Source organism: Canis aureus, chromosome 25 (genome assembly GCF_053574225.1).
Source record: "Canis aureus isolate CA01 chromosome 25, VMU_Caureus_v.1.0, whole genome shotgun sequence".
Classification (NCBI taxonomy): domain Eukaryota; kingdom Metazoa; phylum Chordata; class Mammalia; order Carnivora; family Canidae; genus Canis; species Canis aureus.
This window is the reverse complement of record NC_135635.1, coordinates 3046238-3065750: the sequence shown is the minus strand read 5'-3', so window position 1 is coordinate 3065750 and position 19513 is coordinate 3046238. Positions and strand designations below refer to the sequence as shown.

Here is a 19513-nt window from a genome sequence, read left to right as displayed (position 1 = left end):
TCCAGATTTAGAATGTCATGGGTTTGGCTTGGTGTTTCGGGCAATAGGGAGCCTGTATGCTGTCAAGAAGGCAGATGACAAAATGAAAGGGGATTTCTTGGACATGGGTATGCAGCGGTATGCCCGGGGCCAGCAGAGAGTGTGGCCAGGAGGTAGAGAGGTTGCAGTGCTAGCAGTATCAGAGATGTGTGGTATGAGGCTCTGGACTGGGGCCTCACTAAGGGTATGGAGAAGAAGGGGCCAGATAGGCAAAAGCGCAGAGGTCCACGACAAGAGGAGAATGACCAGGAGATCCATCCTGTGTGGCCAGAGGGCACACTCAGATATAAACAAGCATGAATCATCAAGGCTGAGGGCACCAGGCCTGTTTACCAAGGGGGCACTGGAGTGGAACGAGGTCAGAGTGGGGGTTAAGGGAAAAAAATCTAAAATCGTGCAATGGCCTCTGGAGCAGCAAAAGGGTGAGAAAAGCCAGGGGAAGATTTCCCTCAAGCACACCAGAGCTCAGCACCATCCCATGGGATCACAAGGCACAGACTGCACATGGCTGATGGCGCTGGGTCCCTGATGCTGTTGGGGCCTCTGGGTCTCAAAGAGCCACAGCAGCCCCACTGGCCAGCTTCCCATCCTCAGCCACCAGCCATAACATTCAATTCCCTCCCCTTCCTATACTGCCCTCCCTCTGCTTCCCTCAGCTCCCTGTCCGTTAGTTCACCCACCAGACCCTATCACCCCACTCCCTACCCCTTCATCCTCCAAATGTCCCCTCTTCTGCTCCCATCCAGGGCTGCTGAGTTTTTCCAGAGGAAACTGTACCAAAGCTTGTTAGGACCTCGGCTTTATGTTCTGCAACACTGTCTGGGCCCTGGTGCCACTCTGACAATCCCTTTCTGCTTTTCCATGTCCCTGCACACCTTTCCCACAGGGGCTTTTACAAATGCTCACCACTCTTCAAGCAGATCCACCGTCATATGCCATCCTGCCTCCTGACCATATTGTACCACAACAGAGGGCTATGACTGCAATTTGACTGAGAACACCCAGGTGGCCCTCTCCTGCCTGTAAACTCCCTTGGTTCACCTTCTCCTTCCAGTCTCTGGCCAAGGCTACTCCCTGTACCTCTGGATCTTGATCTGTGTTCCCCATCCATCCTGGGTTCTGGCTCCATCACTTATTCCTTCTTCTTCCTGTATCCTTGGCTCCTTTATTGCAGTCTAAGTTGCAATCCCTCCCTTCCTATTAAAGCAAGAAAACACAGCAAACCCTTCTGTGACCTTGTGTATCCTCCTAGAAATCTCTTTCTCTCTCTTTCTCTTGTCCAATCTGGAAATCTATATCTTTGGCTGTTGGCTGTTGAATGAGCCTGTTGGCTCCTTTATTGCAGTCTAAGTTGCAATCCCTCCCTTCCTATTAAAGCAAGAAAACACAGCAAACCCTTCTGTGACCTTGTGTATCCTCCTAGAAATCTCTTTCTCTCTCTTTCTCTTGTCCAATCTGGAAATCTATATCTTTAAATTGGATTATTTAGCCCATTCACATTTATTGTAATCATGGACATATCTGAATTTATTTTCACCATTTTGTTTAGATTTCTATTCATCTTACCTTAATATCATTTTTTCCTTTCCTTTCTTGCCTCCTTTTGGGTAGATTATTTTTTCTCATTCTATTTTCTTTCTTCTCTTCACCTGGAAGTTATGTAATCTGTTTCTCTTTTATTAGCAAATATCTGACAATAAAGTATGCATGAATTCATACATAACTTATACACTTTTTATTTAGCCTTTATTTTTTTAAAAAAAGATTTTATTTATTTATTCATGAGAGACAGAGAGAGGCAGAGACATAGGCAGAGGGAGAAGCAGGCTGCCCATAGGAAGCCTGATGTGGGACTCGATCCCAGGACTCTGGGATCACGCCCTGAACCAAAGGCAGAGGCTCAACCACTGAGCCACCCAGGTGTCCCTAGCCTATATTTTTGAAAGACATTTTAAAAAATATTTTATTTATTTATTCATGAGAGACACAAAGAGAGACAGAGAGAGGCAGTGACACAGGCAGAGGGAGAAGCAGGCTCCAAGCAGGGAGCTGGACATGGGACTCAATCCTAGGTCTCCAGGATCAGGCCCTGGGCCTAAGGCGACGCTAAACCACTGAGCCACCCAGGCTGCCCTGAAAGGTATTTTTTATGGGTACAGTAGCCTCCCTTACCTGTGGTTTCCCTTTCCACAGTTTTAGTCATCTGTGGTCAACCATGGCCCAGAAGCAGATGATGCTTCTTCTGACATATTGTTGGAAAGTCAATAGAAGCCTACACTACATTATAATGCCCACGTCATTTACCTTATTCATTTCATGTTGTAGACATTTTATCATCTCACATCATCACAAGGAGAAGGGTGAGTACAGTACAATAGGATATTTTGAGAGACCACGTTTACATGACTTTTATTATAGTATATTGTTATAATTCCTCTATTTTGTTGTTATTGTTGTTAATCCCTTACTGCGCCTAATTTATAAGTTAAACTTTATCAAAGGTATGTATGTGGGCAGCCCGGGTGGCTTAGCGGTTTAGCACCGCTTTCAGCCCAGGGTGTGATCCTGGAGACCTGGGATCGAGTCCCAGGTCGGGCTCCCTGCATGGAGCCTGCTTCTCCCTCTGCCTGGGTCTCTGCCCCTCTCTCAGTGTCTCTCATGAATAAATAAATAAAATCTTTTTTAAAAAAAGGTGTGTATGTATGTATAGGAAAAAACAGTATATAAAGGGTTTGGTACTATCTGCAGTTTCAAGCATCCATGGGGGTCTTGGAATGTATCCTCTGTGGATAGGAGGAACTATTGTATACAATTTAAGCTGACTGTTATTTTTCTCTTGTCCCTATTTAATTGTTTTTGGATTTTTGTTTTGTTTTGTTTTGTTTTTGGATTTTTGACTACAGAGATTATATTTCTTGGAATTTTGTCTGTGAAAATTCCTTGTAGCCTGAGTTGAAGGTGGCTCATCTAGAGATGATCTGCTCTTCTTTCTTCTAGGTATTGTCAGGAGGTACCAGCAGCCCAGGACCCTTTGATTCTAAATAGTGTTTAGTTTTTCAGATCGCACCGGTAGGGGGAATTTGTAATGAGGCCAGCTTGGGGTTGTGATTCTCAGGGAAGACTTTCCCCCGTTCTCACTCAGAGCCAAGGGTCAAGTCCGGCAATTTTCCTTGCCTATCTCCTCGAGGAGTGAATTATTTCTAGTTCATCCTTCAACCTAGTATATTATTACCCATTATGGGTCACAGCTTTGTGCAGATGGTTGCTTATTAGACTCCTCACCTTGGGCAGGCCTGGGCTCTGTCTTCTGTTCCCTGTATCCTGCTTGCCTTTGAAAACCAAAATTCAAGTTCACCTTGTATACAAATAATCTCAAGGTGAAAGCCAGCTTTGCTATTCTGCTTTCCTCTCTTTTGTTCCTTAGTTTTTGACTTGAGTAATTTACTAAGCATTTTGAGTTGCTCCTTCAGCAGAAGGTTTGCTCAGGGAAACTGGTCCATCATTTTGAAGGAAATCCAAACCTCCCTCTCCGATCACAGCCACATTTATTTATTTATTTATTTATTTATTTATTTATTTATCTATCTATCTATCTATCTATCTATCTATTTATTTATTTATGAGAAGGGGAGCGGAGGGGCAGAAGGAGAGAGAATCTTAAGCAGGCTCTATGCTCCATGCCCAGCACCCAGTGCAGAGCCCAAAGATGCAAGACTTGACTCAGGACCCTGAGATCATGACCTGAGCCAAAATCAAGAGTTGGACTCTTGACTGACTGAGCCACCCAGGTGCCCCTCAGCCAAGTTCTTTTAAAGAATAGATGAAAAAAAAAAAAAAAAAAAAAAAAGAATAGATGACTCTCAGCCTTTCTAAGCCTTCATTTGCCATTCACTTGCAGCCCACCAGGCCTCTACCCCACAGTGCACTGAACCCACTCGGGTAAGCTTCACCAATGGGCTTCTAGGCAACAGATCCTAGACACTCTTTGTTCCTCATCTTACTTTACCCCTTCTCAACATTAGAAACCATTGATCTCAAGAGAACCCTTTCCTGCCTTGCTTCCATGATTCTACTCTTTCTAGGTTCTTTTCCTATTTGACTGTTCCTTCTCCATTTCCTCTTTCCTGCCAGTGTTGCTGTACTTCCAGCAACACCCCTGAGCTGTTTGAACAACTATGATATGCTGCTGACTTCCAAATCCACATCTTCACAGTTCCAGTTACCTACGAGAGGCCCTTCAAACTCAGTACGCCCAATGTGGAGCTCATTACCTTTCTCCCAAACCAGCTCTTGCCAGTCTGTTGGGTGGAGCCACCAAGCATCCAGTCAACCAAGCCAGATCATCTTGGAATCGTCTGGGCCATCCCCACTTCCTTTTCACTTTCCACATCCACTCAATCTTTCAAATCTCTCAAACCCACATTTGTTATTTTTTTCTAAGACCTTATTTTTTTAAGTCATCTCTTCATCCAACGTGGGGCTGGAACTCAAAACACTGAGATCAAGAGTCATGCACTCCACTGACAGAGCCAGCCAGGTGCCCCCACATTTCTTTCCCATTTCCATCGCTGCTGCCTAGGGTCAGGTCCTCCTACTATCTTGTCTGGATTACTGGAATTGCCTCCTCTTTGGCTTCCCTACCACCAGTCCTGCCTTCCTCCAACCATCAGCACAAAGTTCAAGTTCATTTGGTTTAGCAAAGTGGTCTTTCTAAAACAAAAATATGATAAAAACAAACCAAAAACCATGTCTGCTTAGAACCTGGCCAAGAACACTGGAGAAAAGTGCGTTTCCAAGTATACTTCGACATCTGTCTATCTCCACAACATCCTTGGGGGGTGGTACCATTTTGCTCATGCTTCCCCTACATGCCAGGCAATTTTACTTCAGTATCTTGCTCATTCTGCTCTGCTCTCTCTGCTGGAAACAACCTCCTGCTTCCCCTTGCCCCACACAAACCTGTCTATCTAGGGGACGTTCTTTGATCTTCTAAGAGTCAGCTGTAGCATGGCCTCTCTGTGAAACCTTTCCCACCTCCTTAGCTTGTGCCTGCAGAGTTGAGTCATCCATTCCCTCCTGAGTGCCCCCACTGACCCTTTACTGGTGTGTATTGTAGCATATATAACATATTGTTGCCTTTTTTTTTTTTTTTAGAGAGGAGGGGGAGAGAGAATGGAGGGGTGGAAGGAGAGGGAAAGATAGAGAATCTTTTTTTTTTAGGATTTTATTTATTTATTCATGAGAGACACACAGAGAGAAGCAGAGACATAGGCAGAGGGAGAAGTAGGCTCCCTGTGGGGAGCCCAATGTGGGATTTTCTTTTTTTAAGATTGTATTTATTTATTCATGAGAGACAAAGAAAAAGAGAGGTAGAGACAGGCAGTGGGAGCCTCCATGCAGGGAGCCCGGGGTGGAACTCGATCCTGGGACTCCAGGATCATGCCTTGGGTCGCAGGCAGACACTCAACTGCTGAGCCCCACCCAGGCGTCCCCAATGTGAGACTTGATCCCAGAACCCCGGCATCACACCCTGAGCCTAAAGCAGACACTCAACCACTGAGCCACCCAGCTGTCCCAAGAGAGAGAATCTTTTTTTTTTTTAAAAGGTTTTATTTATTTATTCATGAGATACATAGAGAGAGAGAGAGAGAGAGAGAGAGAGAGAGAGGCAGAGACACAGGCAGTGGGAGAAGCACACAGAGAGCCTGATGTGGAACTCAATCCGGGTCTCCAGGATCACACCCCGGGCTGAAGGCGGCGCTAAACCACTGAGCCATCTGGGCGTCCTGAGAGAGAGAATCTTAAGCAGGCTTCATGCCCAGTGCAGGGCCTGACGTGGGGCTTGATCAGGACCTGAGCCGAAATCAGGAGTCAGACGCTTAACTGACTGTGCCACCCAGGCGCCCTGTTGTTGCCTTTTTAAAAATACTTGTCTCTACTATTGTAAGTTCCATAAGGGCAAGGACCGTGACTTATCTGTGTTTACATGTTACACCGGGTATACCATAGGTGCTCCATGCATGCTTGTAGAATGGATGAATGAAGATGAGCTATTACCTTCTTGAGGTTAATGAGCCTGCTGCCCACCAAGAGGAACTGTGCCAAATCCCCTAAGATGACAATGTCCTGGTGCACTGTGACTAAGACGGCAGCTGTAACACTGGATGGCGTAGTCAGTAGAGAGCGTGGGGAGTAAGCTCTGAAGAATCCCATGACAAAGGGACTGAGCAGGGCAGGCAGGAAGTTTATAGATTGTGATGTGGGTCCAGTCCTAAGATTAAGGAGGTGTACAGAAATGGACGCTTTGCTGAAGCCTTCAGGGATGGTCAGAGATCTGAGCTGTGGACGGGACACAGATAAATTGGGCTCAGTAGGGCTCGGCTCAGTACCTAAAAGGGAAGGTAGGCACATCACAGAGGAAAGCTCTAATTTGAAGGGATGGGCCAAACTCTCAGGAACGGGGTGTGAGGGTCTAACTAACCCCTCCCACACTCCAGCCAGTCTAATTTCCCCCGCTTCAGCTGGATCTTGGAGACCAGTCCTGGGGAAAGCAGGAGATGCTATGATGTTGAAGGTGCACAGGACCAGCAGGTTTGCCTTCAACACTTAATTATATGTGAGCTTCGGCAACTTGCTCACCTTCCCTAGGTCTCAACAGCCTCACCTGCAAATTGCGCACACACTGACGTGCCTCAACCACTTTACAGGATTGCAGTAAAGGTCAAATCGTCATCATAATAATAGCTATTCTTTTTATATCACTTCCTATGTGTTCAGAAGCTATGCCAAGTGCTTTACATATGATATCCTCACAGCATCTTTGTAAGCTAGAACTTTTTTTTTTTTTAAAGATGTATTTACTTTAGAGAGAGAGGGAGAGAGAGAGAGAGCACAGGGGAAGGGGCAGAGGAGGAGAGAGAGAGAACTTCAAGCAGACTTGCTGCGGAGCTCGGAGCCTGACACAGGGCTCACTCTCCCAACCCTGAGACCATGACCTGAGCCAAAACCAAGAGTCGGACGCTTAACCGACTGAGCCACCCAGGTGTCCCTAGACAGAACTATTATCAGCTCCATTTTACAGACGAGTGAATCGAGGTTCGGGGAGGTAAAACGCCTTGCTCAAAGTCAATTGCTATCAAGCGAGACGGCAGAACTGGCTTTTGGGTTGTTGACCCATGTTCTGGTTCCCCAGGCTGTGTATACAGGTACGTAGCTGACCTTGCAGTCTAGGAAGCAGCCACAGGTTCCTTCTGTATCGGTAGCACAGTGCTAGTGCTTCACAAGGTTTCGGGGAAAGACAGTCCCTTCTTTTTGGCCTCAGAAATGTCCCCCTGATGGATCAGCTTCCTCTCCCCAACCACAGGGGTTGGTGAATGTAACTGTATTGAATAGTGTCTCCCCCAAATTCATGTCCACCCAGAACCTATGAATGGGATCCTTTTTTAGAAATAGGATCTGTGCAGATAGAATCAAGTTAAAATTACTTGAACTCATACTGGATTAGGGTTGGCCCTGATCCAGTGACTGGTGTCTTTATAGGAAGAGGGAAATTTGGACACAGAGATACACGGAGAAAAGATGGCCATGTGAAAACGGAGGCAGAGAATGAAATTATGCTTCCACAAGCCAGGGAACACCAAGGATTCTGGGAACCACCAGAAGCCAGAAGAGACAAGGAAGGATTCTTCCCTAGAGGCTTCAGAGAGAGCATGGGCCTGCTGACACCCTGGTTTCAGATTTCTAGCCTCCCGAACTGCGAGAGAATAAATTTCTGTTATTTTAAGCCACCCGGTTTGTGGTACTTTGTTAAGGCTCGGTAACCCAGCGCTGCGCACATCATAGCTGGGTGCCCTAAGTATGGGTGGAGCAGAGCTTGAGAGACCAGTTAGATGGACTGGGGTGTGTGTGCCCATTTTGGGGTGATGAGGGAGAGCGGTATAAAAATAAGGTGTTTACTCATCCAGCCACTGACAAGCTTGTAGACAGGGTCTCTGCGTGACTTTGCACGTGTGTGTTTGTGTGTGAGTTGTGTCTGGGGAGTGTGGCTGCTGTCTTGTTTTTTTTCTGGATGCGAGGAGGGGCATTCTTCAGAATGGTAATAACTTATGAGGATTCCTTTTTGGGAAACGCTGCCCCCACCTCCGGTCATCCTCTCCACGCCTAGATGTTGGATGATGAGGCGCTGTAATTAGAGAGGTTAAGAGGGGCACCTGGGTGGCTCAGTGGTTGAGTGTCTCCCTTCAGCTCAGGGCCTGATCCCAGGGTCTTGGGATCGAGTCCCACATCAGGCTCCCCACAGGGATCCTGCCTCTCTCTGTGTGTCTCTCATGAGTAAATAAATCAAATCTTTTCTTTTTTTTTTTTAAAGAGAGAGAGAGAGAGGTTAAGAAACTTGACCACGTTTTCATGCCAGTTAGTAAGAAAAGGAAAAAATCAGATCTAGAACTCTGGTTCCAAAGACCTAGCCCCCTCCATGAGCTCAAATTGTTTCTCAAACTAAAGAAAGCGAAGTCTTTTCTTTTTTCTTTTTTTTTAATTTCATTCACCCATTCATGAGAGACACACAGAGAGAGGCAGAGACACAGACAGAGGGAGAAGCAAGCTCCATGCAGGGAGCTAGAGGTGGGACTCTATCCTGGGACTCGATCCCCTGACTCCAGAATCATGCCCTGGGCCAAAGGCAGGCGCCCGCCCAACTGCTGAGCCACCCAAGGATCCCCCAGCAAAGTCTTTTCAAAAAGATATGGGCGATTCAGTTAACCTTCTATAACTACTCTTCTCTAAATTTGAAAGCAACACTTGTTTATCTGTAAAATATTCAGAAAACATTGAAATACTTCAAGAAAAAAGTAAAAAAAAAAAAGAAAGAAAGAAAAATTCTCTATCATGGCCATAACTACTGATCATATCCGGTAATCCCTTTCCACTCTTTCCCCCATACAGTTAAAATCAGAATAATAACTGTAAATAGGTTGGTCTTTTGCTTGCTCATTTAACATGTTCACACAAACATCTTCTCACCGTATCAGCTTTTATAAACATAATTTTGTAATCGCTCCATAACGCTCCATCCCAGGGATGGGCCCTCATTTATTGGTCTTCCATCCCTGCCTACTTTTTTTTTTTTTTTTTAAGATTCTATTTATTCATGAGGGACACACAGAGAGAGAGGCAGAGACACAGGCAGAGGGAGAAGCAAGCTCCATGCAGGGAGCCTGATGTGGGTGGGACTCGATCCCAGGACCCCGAGGTCACGCCCTGAGCCCTGAGCCCAATGCAGATGCTCAACCCCTGAGCCCCCCGAGGCGTCCCTATCCTGCCTACTTAAGTCTCCAGCTGTTCACAACCATCAACACGCAACCTGTTAACATTTTTTCCGCGCGTGTTTTGTCATCTCTTATTATTTCTTGAAGACGGGTAACAGCAGCCCGTGGGGAATGGGTAGGGGCAGTTTTAAGGCGTCTGTTTGCTGCAGAACGTCAAACTGCTGACCTCGGGGCAGGATGCGCCTCCCGCAGTGCCCCCCTCCCCCCGCCCGCCGCCCCACGCCCCTGCAAGACCGAGCTCAGCTCAGCCCTGCAAAGGGGCGCCGCAGGCTGCGATCGCACAGGTAGTGCGTGCAGGGATCCCCGCCGCGGCCCGCAGGGGTGGGGGGAGGCGGGCGGGACAGGGAGCGGAGGGGGATGGAGGGGCGGGAGCCCGCGCGCGCGAGCCGGGTGCGGGGCAGGGAGCGGGTGAGGCGGGGTTGGGGGGGTCCGGGGCCGATCCCCGCGCGCGCCGCCCCGCCCCCGCGCGAGGCGGCCGCGGCGCCGGCCCCTCCCACCCCTTTAACACTTAAAGGGACACTCCCCTTTAAGGCGGGCGCCCGCGCGCCCCGGCCCCGCCCTTCGGGGGCGCGCGCGGCGGCGGCTCGGCCGGGAGCGCACGTGCGGGCGGGCGGGCGGGCGCGGGGGAGGGGCGGCGCCGGGGGCGCGCGCGCTGGGCGCTGCTGGGCTGCGGCGGCGGCGGCGGTTACTATGGCGGAGTCGGCCGGAGCCTCCTCCTTCCTGCCCCTCGTCGTGCTCCTGCTGGCGGGCGGCGGCGGGCCGGGGCCCCGGGGGATCCAGGGTGAGTCCCCGGCCGGGGCGGAGGCGGCGGGCGCGCGCGAGGCCCGGGGCCGCGGCCCCCTCCCCAGGCGCACGGCGCGGCGGCGCGGGGGGCGCGGGGGGCGCGGGGGAGGCGGGGGCCCGGCGGGCGCGGCGGCCCCTGCAGCCCGACCCCGCGCCGGCCCCCTCCAGCGGGGCGGGGGCCGGGGAGCCCCGGGGGCGCGCGGCCGGCTCCCTGCTCCGCGGAGGGGCGCGGGTGGGCCCCCGAGCCGCGGGGTCCGCGCGTCCAGGGCCGGGGGCCCCCCCCAGGTGCTCTGTGCCGCCCCGAGGTCTCCTGGTGCTGCGAGCCCTTGCGCACCTCCAATGACAGGGGCAGGGGGTCTCTAACCTTCCCTTAGGGACCTGCCCTGGGGCGTCCCTACCTCCCCTCCCTCGCTCGCGTTCTGGAGAGGGAGCCCCCCCGCCCCGACGCGCAGCCCCTCCGAGTTCAGCGGGGCACCCCCCCCCCACGGACACATGCCCGGAGGAAGCGAGACCAACAGGCCCCTAAACGTGGGGTTTTTTTTTTTTCCCCTTTTTTTTTTTTTTTTTTTTTTTTTGAGCTTGGCTTTGGAATCTCTCTAACCCTAGGAAACCTGGTTCCAGAACGGTTAATCTGCATCTAGGTGTATTTGCTTTCCGCCTGGCTTCCCCCCGCCCCCCACCCCCAGCGCACCGCACCCCACCCCACCCCACCCCACCCCAGGGGGCCCATTCAGGTAGTCACTTTGTGGATGCCTCTCAGGTGAAATCCTAGAACCTCCCTCCTACCCCCCAAGATCATGTAAAGATCCCACCCCTGGATGGGCTCCCCCTCACCCCCCACCCTGCCACCTCTCCACCCCTCCACCCCGCCACCCCTCCGGCCCTTGGTCAGCACTTATTTACCTGCCCACACAATCCCTGTGGCCCGGCCCTGCCCCCCACGCACTCCCCCACCCTCACACACCCCTCACCTTCCAGCCCCCACAGCCTTCTGCTCCCTGATCCCACCCCCACCCTCCTCCCGGATAGAGGTGGGTACCTTTCCGTGGGACACACCGGCCTGGGCGTGTTGTTTATGAGGCTTTGGGGGCTGAGAAGAGCCGCCGAAACCCTAAAATACCCCGATTTAAGAGAGTCGTCTGGGATGTGTTTTGGCATTGGGGTAGCAGATGCAGGTTATATTTGGCAGTTCTATCGAAGTGATTATTGACCCACAGATGGATCCGGGAGAGGCGATCAGGGCTGTATTGGCCCCCGATGTACAAAGCCCGGGCTTTGACTCCTTCCTCTGCAGCCCCTCACCTCCCGGCTCTGGGAGAGCCAGTGTGCAGTTCTGTGGCTGCCCTCGCCACTAAAAATAAAGATTCTCAGGTGGGCTCAGGCTTCCTTAATAAACCAGACACACGCGAGAAGACATCAGCCTGCTTGGGAGTCTGGAAAACAAGTTCATTATCGCCAGCTTTGATATTTGTTCCCAGCGGTGGAGCCTGTGCAGTGGGGTCTTTGTTCGCTGGCTAATGCTTGTGTTAGGCACCTCGTGTGTGTTCCTGGGGCCCGCCGCTCTGCGCCCGGGTGATCTGCCGTGGGGTCTGGTGGCCGTGGGGAAGGTCTGCGAAAGGCGGCTGACAGTTGTGGTGAGATGATGCTCTCCCTGAATAATGTTTGCTTGCCGGGCCTTATCGTGGGCCATGTTTCTGGAATGTGTAACATAATGTCATTTCTCTAGTAGGATAGTAAATAAGGAGACTCAGTCTTGGGGGTTGTCATTCTTGCGTGTGTCCGGAGAAATCTTGAGGTTCTTCCCATAGAACGTTTTGTACCCTGTCCCTGATATATTGAAGATTTTTAACCACCATTTCCCTGTTGATTTGGTGTAGCGTCTGCGGGGTTTTTCTTGTGGTGAGCCTAGTTAAGAATGTTTCACTGGTAATCCAGCTTAGGACAGAGGGGTTTTTTTGTTTGTTTGTTTGTTTTATTTTATTTATTTAATTTTTTTGGTAGCCTTCCTAAAATGGATGTTTGTTAGGGTGAGGATGGGGTGGGCATGATGGGGAGTTAGTTTCTTTTTTTGGTAAATTGGAAATTAGGTTGTGTGTCCAGCAAACATTCTCGAAGGCCTTTAAACTTCTTGGCCAGACACTACAGTTTTTTCCGGGACACATGTAGTTGCCAATAGTGCATGCTACAGAGACCACTGTTGCAAAAGGCTGGTGTAAAACGTCAGTTCTGGGAAAAATAGAGGCTGTGGGATAACAAGAAGTTGATTGCTTTCCTCCCCTGCACTTCCTTTGTGCGCTCCCCTAGGTGAGCTGGGGGAGTGGCCGGGCCGGCAGCCCCGCGCCTGCCCTGCCGCTCCCTGGGACTTGACATAGGGCAGCCGGGCTGGGTGCTCCTGCTGGCGCATTAACCGCCACTTGGGAAAAGGCCGGTGACCAGGAGAATGAATTCCGGGTTATGAGCAGCCTTCACTTGACAGGCGTAGCAGGTTTTTGAGGCCTCGCTTTGGAATTTTCACATGGGTCTTTGAAAATGTAAAGTCGCCTTAGTTGGTGGAGGGAGAACAGGACATTCATTTCTTAAGACAAAAGCAACGAGGGAGACATTTGAGGTTCTGATAGGAACATTCTGAATTTCTGTGAACAGACTTGAAAATCTAATTCCAGGCCAAGTCCTTGTACTCTCGTTGAGTGGACGCGGATTTGAGGTGCAGTGGGAGTGAGCCCTGTGAGGGAAAAAGAGAATTCTCTGGTTGGTTATTTGTTAGAAGAGCTCCTGGAACAGATGTGATTAAAACATAATAAAATGGCCACTCTGGTTAAAGGTTGGGGCCAGACGGAGGGAGGAGGCCAGATCGCAGCCCCGGAACTTTGCTCCCTTACAGGTTGTCCTTGAGCGAGTCACTTGCTTGACCTTTCGGTGACTGCCTCAGTTTTCCCTCTGCCGTGCGAGGAAGTAGTCCGTGGAGTTCCTGCTGGGACATTTGTGAGACTCACTCACTGATAGCCAGTTGGCGGAGAGGTATTTTTAGACACAGTCTCTGACTTCAGGGAACAAGCAATGTTGGGTTACTTCTTATCTTATGGGACAGAATAACATACTCTCGGGGTTGATAGAAGCACCACATGCCACAGAGTGGTTCACTTCTTCGGATTTGTGCCTTTTTTTTTTTTTTTTTTTTTCCTGTGGACCGTTTCAGATTTCCTCCAGGTAATTTCTGTCTTTTGACAGGCGCTTACGTCGGACACCGGGCAGGTACCTGTGCTAATCAAAGACAGTCTGGAGGGAGTGACCTGCTTTAGGCTTTATTGGTTTGGCAACGTTTTAATTCTTACGCAACTCTGGGTATGTTTATGGCACTATGTAAATGTTACATAAGAACATGGAGGCTGAGAGGTGGCTGGAATGGTGCCTGTGAACACAGGAAGGTTAGACTGAGGACTTCATCCGAAAGGACCTTGGGAATCTGCAATCAGCACAGGAAGAAGCTGCACTTCATTTTCCTCTAAAACCCTTTTTAGATGATTGTGTCTTTCAGGTGGACTGCTGTGTTATAAATAGGTTTATTCTCCACCGGTGAGCTAATTGTAACCTTGCTACCAAAATATGAATCAGTAAACGAGGAGACGAGGAGACGTGCTGCTTCTTTCGGCGTGTCCTGTTGGAGCTGCTTGTTGCGTTTGGGAACATGAGTGGAACCGCGTTGCAGTCTGCTCTCATAATAACTCGGGAGTACAGGGTGTCGAGGTGGAATGGAATTCTCAGTTCGTGGTGCTTTAGATCTTCTTTATTTTTGAAGGCTAAATTAGAATACTGAAGTGGCTCTTTTGTTTTAATTTTGAAATCCTTATTGTTTACTGTTCAAGTTTTGCTCGGAGCAGCAGCGAACATTAATTCTGGAATCCCGCCTCTTTGTCTTGAATTCTTGTTACTTGTCTGTTACAGTAGGAGCTGATGTAAGAGGGTCTTATCTCATTTTCCTCTCTGTGTTTATAAAAAGAAGATCCTAGAGTCCTCTTTCTCATCCATCCTTCTGACGTTGGAGGTGCTGCTGGCATTCGGAGCCCATCAGTTCCGCCTCGACTGGGAATGCTGAAGCATTTGAAGGGATCAGCTCCTCAGACCTGCAGTCCAATCTGCATTTCTCCCACTCTGTAGGCACCACCTCATGGCCAGGTTCAAATACCTACCCACCTGCTCTGGGGTCTTGCCCTTCTCAGTGCCTCTCGCACGTGTGGTTTGACCTGAGCTTGGGCTTCCAGAGGTACCGTCCCTGCTCTTGCCTCTTCTCTCTGCCTGCTGGCTTCTCCATCAAGGATAGATGTAAAACCAAGCAAAAATACGATTTCAGAGTGTATCTCTCTTTCCCTTACTTGGTAGAGCTGCCAGCGTTTGGTTGAGCCCTGAAGTTTGCATCCCAGACCATCTTACCAGCTCGCCGGGTTTCAGAGACAGTGCCACTTGAGGCACTGTCTGGTATTCTTGTTGGTTGAGGCAGCTCTGGTATTCTTTTTGGTTCTCTTTCTTCTCTCTCCACTTCATCCTAAGCCTGCATTTGTCTTACTAAATATTTGGAATTTTTTTAAAGATTTTATTTATTTACTCATGGGAGACACAGAGAGAGGCAGAGACACAGGCAGAGGGAGAAGCAGGCTCCCTGCAGGGAGCCCGATGTGGGACTCGATCTCGGATCCCAGATCCCGGGATCACGGCCTGGGCCGAAGGCAGACGCTCAGCCGCTGAGCCACCCAGGCGTCCCTAAATATTTGGAATTTAACATGATGAAAGTAATTGCCCGTCCCTTTAGAGTATCCATCACTTCTGGTATTTACATGATTACATATAGGAGAGTTCTTTACTCATTAGGTTGGGTATATGCCTGGAATGGTTCTTGGCTTGGGGAAATAATCCCAAGAGAATAAGATGGACAAAAATCCCTAAATCCCTAACTGTCATGGAACTTAAAATAGCAGTGGCTTAGACAGAAAATAAATAAGTAAACACAATTCTCAGTCCTAAGTGCTCTGGAGAAAATAAAACAGAATTATGTGCTAGAGTGTGCTGAGAACCACCATGTCCTCTCTCAGATTCACTGTTTCATCTGTAAAATGAGGCTCATATAGTCAAGTGTCATTATTCATGGTACTTCTGTTCTATAAAGTTGACTGGAACACTGGATTAGCGAGTACTGAGCTGCTGCTCCTAGGGGAATGACGGGGCTTGTTCCTGTGAGCCCCTGGTCACTATATTTCCACTGACCCATCAGTACATAACCTTGCTATGTATGTGTTTCTGTTTAAAGACGCCTTATTTAATATATATTGTTGGTTCATTAACCTTGAACTCGAGGCCAGCAGCACTATAATGCAAGCCTGAACGACAGTTATCTGATATAGGTATTTTCTCTGCAAGGCACATCATTGTCTGCTTGAGCTTTGGAACACTGGAGAGCATTTTAGCACCATTCTTGGGGGCCATTTTAAACAGTGAAATCCCCACCGCCAGCAAAAACAAAAACAAAAAGGTGAAAGGCATGGCACAGGGTATACTGTGAAAAGAACACTTATTTACAATGTGAAAGCTGAGACAAGAAGGCAGAGCATGGTTACCTTGTTTGCCATCAGCTGGGAACATGTGCATTGGGTGACTTGTTTTTTTTTTTTTTTTTTTACCACTCTGAACATCTGTGAATGACCATGAAAGCACCGAGAGTATTGATTTTGGGGTTACAGATAAATTTTAGTGAATATAGAATCTATGAAACATGAGAATCACCTGTATTTTGTTAAAGCTATATAGATCATTTGTGGCAGGGAAAAATTATATCCTATGGAATTCTAAGGATTCCTAGATGGTTTCATTGAACCAGAATTTGAATATAGAGAGAAGTCCCATTTCCAGCCTGTAAATATATAATAATCTGAAGTAACTATGCCTAAATACAGTGATCTAAGTCAATATATAGTGATAGTGAGCTGAAGATTCCTTTAGCTCACTCATTTATTGAGCACCTACCATGTGCCAGGCACTGTCGTAGGTGCTAGAGATGTAACAGTAGGAGAAAGGACATACAAAAATGCCTTCGTTGATGAAGCTTAACCTTCTGGCTTGTGAGAGATAATAAGTAAAATATAAGGTGATTTTTCCTACCGCAGTCTGCCCTCTGCCTCCGCCCCCCAAGATTTCCTGCCTTTGGAATATAGGACCTTCCAATTACTGAGCATGAATCTAGGTACTGCCTTGAAGGGATTTTGCTGATGCGATTAAGGTCCCAAATCAGTTGATCTTCAGCTAAGGGGACTGGTGTGATCGACCTGACCTAACCACACTAGGTCTTTGAAAGCGGTTTTCTCAGCTGGTTGCAAAAAAGGAAGTCAGAAATGCTCCAGCTGGTTTGGAAGAAAGTAAACATCCGTGTGTGAACTGCCCAGGGGGCCACCTGGCTGAGAGTGGTCCCTGGCTGTCAGCAAGGAGGCAAAAGGGAACCTCAGGTTTCCATCCACAAGGCAGTGGAGTTTGCCAACAACCGGTGAGCTTGAAAGAGGTCCCAGCCCTGGATGAGAAGGCAGCCCGGGCCAACCCCAGTCACGCTGTGCCTGGACTTCTGACCTACAGAAACTGAGATAGTAAATAAGTGGTGTTTTTAAAAATGTGTGTGTGGTGGCTCGGAGGGATATGTGAGGAGAAGGGAAGCAGGAAGGGAACTAGCTATCTAAGGTAAGCTCAGGGAGACTGAGACCTGGTGCCCGGTCATGCTGTTAATGGAGCTCTCATGTGAAAAGTCCTTGGACCGCACGTGGCCTTCGCCTACTGCCAGTACCTTTTCCTAGATATTTATGATTGATTGGAGGAGAGAGGGAGAGAGGAGATTGTGGGTGCTTTGGAGATAAGTTTTTTTTTTTTTTTTTAGGTAGTCCCAATGTTTGGGTTGAGGAATCTGAACTGAAGCCTGTCTATTTTTATTAGGTAGTTATGGTGAACCTGTCTTGCCCCAGATCTTCGTGTGTTGACTTGGTGTACACTTGTGTATTACAGTTTATTTTATTTTTTTAAAGATTTTATTTATTCATGAGAGACACACAGAGAGAGAGGCAGAGACACAGGCAGAGGGAGAAACAGGCTCCCTGCAAGGAGCCTGATGCGGGACTCCCCCTCAGGACCCTGGGATCCTGACCCGAACCGAAGGCAGACGCTCAACCACTGAGCCACCCAGGTGCCCCTGTATTACAGTTTATAATCGGGGTCGATAAGATTGAATTGTAATCAGTGTTCATTTCTAACATCCAGGACCAAGCTGAATGGTGAGAGGGATACTGAGGAAAGAGTCTGTCCTTGCTCTTAAGAAGTTTACACGGATTGACCTTTCTTCTTGTTGCAACAACCACACAACTAGGAAGAGTTTTGACCCTTCTCGTGCACCTGGGTGACAGAAGTAGTAAAGGCATCTGGTTTACTGAACGTTTACTATATACTCAGGTGTGATGCTGGGGACTTGGGTTATGTCAGTTACTCTGTGCAGCTACCCTCTGAGCATTCTCATCCCCGTTTTACAGATGAGGCAACTGAGGCATGGGGAGGTTCAGTGGCTCAGGTCTATTGGACCCCAAAGCATGTGCTCTGAGTGCTGTACTGTCCCACATCCTACGAGGACTGTGCAAGTCATTTTCTAACCAGTCTCTGCCTCCAGTCTCACACCTGTCATCCATCTCGTTGCTGGATTTAACTTGGGGGAGAGCATGCCCTCTGCGTCTTGTGGTTCCACTGCTTTCATGTGGCCTCCAGGATCAACCCAGACCCCTTCACCTGGCGTCATGGTGCACCTGATGTGGTCTCATCTTCCTTACTGTCCTTGTCTCCAGCTGGAACCTGGCATTGTCCATTCGCTGTGGACCTAATATGCCTTGTGTTTTGCTTGGCCTTGGCCTTCTCTTCTTGGCCAAAGTGACCACCCTCCAGTGTGGGACCTCCTTTGTCCTTCTGCTGTCCCGCTGGTCAGTGGTTCTATCCTCTCTGCTTTTCTCTTTGGTCCGTCTGCTCCTCCCACTCTCCCAGCCTCTGCCCCGTAAAAATGGATGCTAGGAACTAGTTTATTCTTTTTTATGTGGCTTTGTCCTGTCACAGACCCTTGCACATTTTAAGTACTTAATAAGTTTGTTTAATTGGATCCATTCAGTTTTTTCCCATCCTCTCAGCAATATCCTAGGTAAATAATTCCAGTTCTGGCCTGCTGTGCTTTTGGTATCTTCTCTATATGCAGTTGGGTTTTTTGTTTTTTGTTTTTTTAAGATTTTCTGTGTTCATGAGAGACACACAGAGAGAGGCAGAGACACAGGCAGAAGGAGAAGCCGGCTCCGTGCGGGGAGCCCGATGTGGGACTCGATCCCGGGACCCTGGGATCACACCCTGGGCCAAAGGCAGATGTTCAACTGCTGAACCACCCAGACATCCCTCTATATGCAGTTTTTATCCCGGTCACTCAGAAATGCTGCAAACATTTGAGTTACTTGGAACACGATAAGCTCTCTCTTCCTACCTCACCTCTTTCATCTCTGTTTCATTCTACCACCTACCCATTTTATTCCAGCCAAATGTGCTTGATCTCAGCCTCATTAGTTTTATTCTCAGCCCTGGCTGATTTTTTTTTCTCCTTCATTGTCCCAGTTGCCTGAAACCATTCCTCCTATTCCTCTTCTCACTCAAAACCGTGACGTACACGACTCCTCTCCACTCATCCATAGTATAGTAAATAGGTCGGGAAGCAAATACAAAATACCGCTCATAAACATCCTCCCCTGCCCTAATGAGCCACAAAAACGTCTATTTAAGTGCAACAAAGAAAGAAAACAGAATGGTTTTCCATGTTCGTTATAAACTGTTAAGTAAAGGAGAAGTACCAGGTTACTTGCAGACTGTCCGAATGGGACAGCTGAGTCCATACGCTTGGGTCCGAGGAACGACCAGGCACGCTGTGTAGTAAGACGCGCTCATTCCAGTTTTACCGTGACACTCTCCTGGGCAGCAGGTGGGCCCTTGCTAAGATATTCAGGTATTTACAGTCAGCCATAAATTAAGTTGCAATGACAGGTCTCCTTAGCATAAACATCAAACGTCTCTTTTTGAGGGAGAACAAAGCTTTCATTCTCTAGACCTGAGGCTTAAGGGTGAACTTGTTTAAACAGCTCTCTAGGGTTGGGTTTGTCTCCAAGTAGAATGTCAGAAAGGCAGTTGGTGGAATAGATAGTGTGTGGAGCTGGCTTTTCAAACACCTTTCTCTTATGCAAACCCCATTCCGAGACCTTTTCCCAGATTGGAATTAAATACCAAGCTTATCAAGTGTCTTATTGTTAAATCTCTGGTTTTTTTTTTTT

General features: G+C 48.6%; 1 protein-coding gene across 2 annotated transcripts in view; it reads left to right on the top strand.

Moving 5' to 3' along the window:
- The first annotated feature begins 9994 nt into the window (after positions 1-9994).
- ACVR1B (activin A receptor type 1B) overlaps positions 9995-19513 on the top strand; it is a 36185-nt gene continuing 26666 nt past the window's right edge. For both annotated transcript variants that reach the window (XM_077869978.1, XM_077869979.1), the window contains exon 1: positions 9995-10146. In XM_077869978.1, coding sequence (XP_077726104.1) covers positions 10056-10146 — 91 coding nt within the window. In that variant the 5' untranslated portion in view covers positions 9995-10055. The remainder of the gene's footprint in view (positions 10147-19513) is intronic.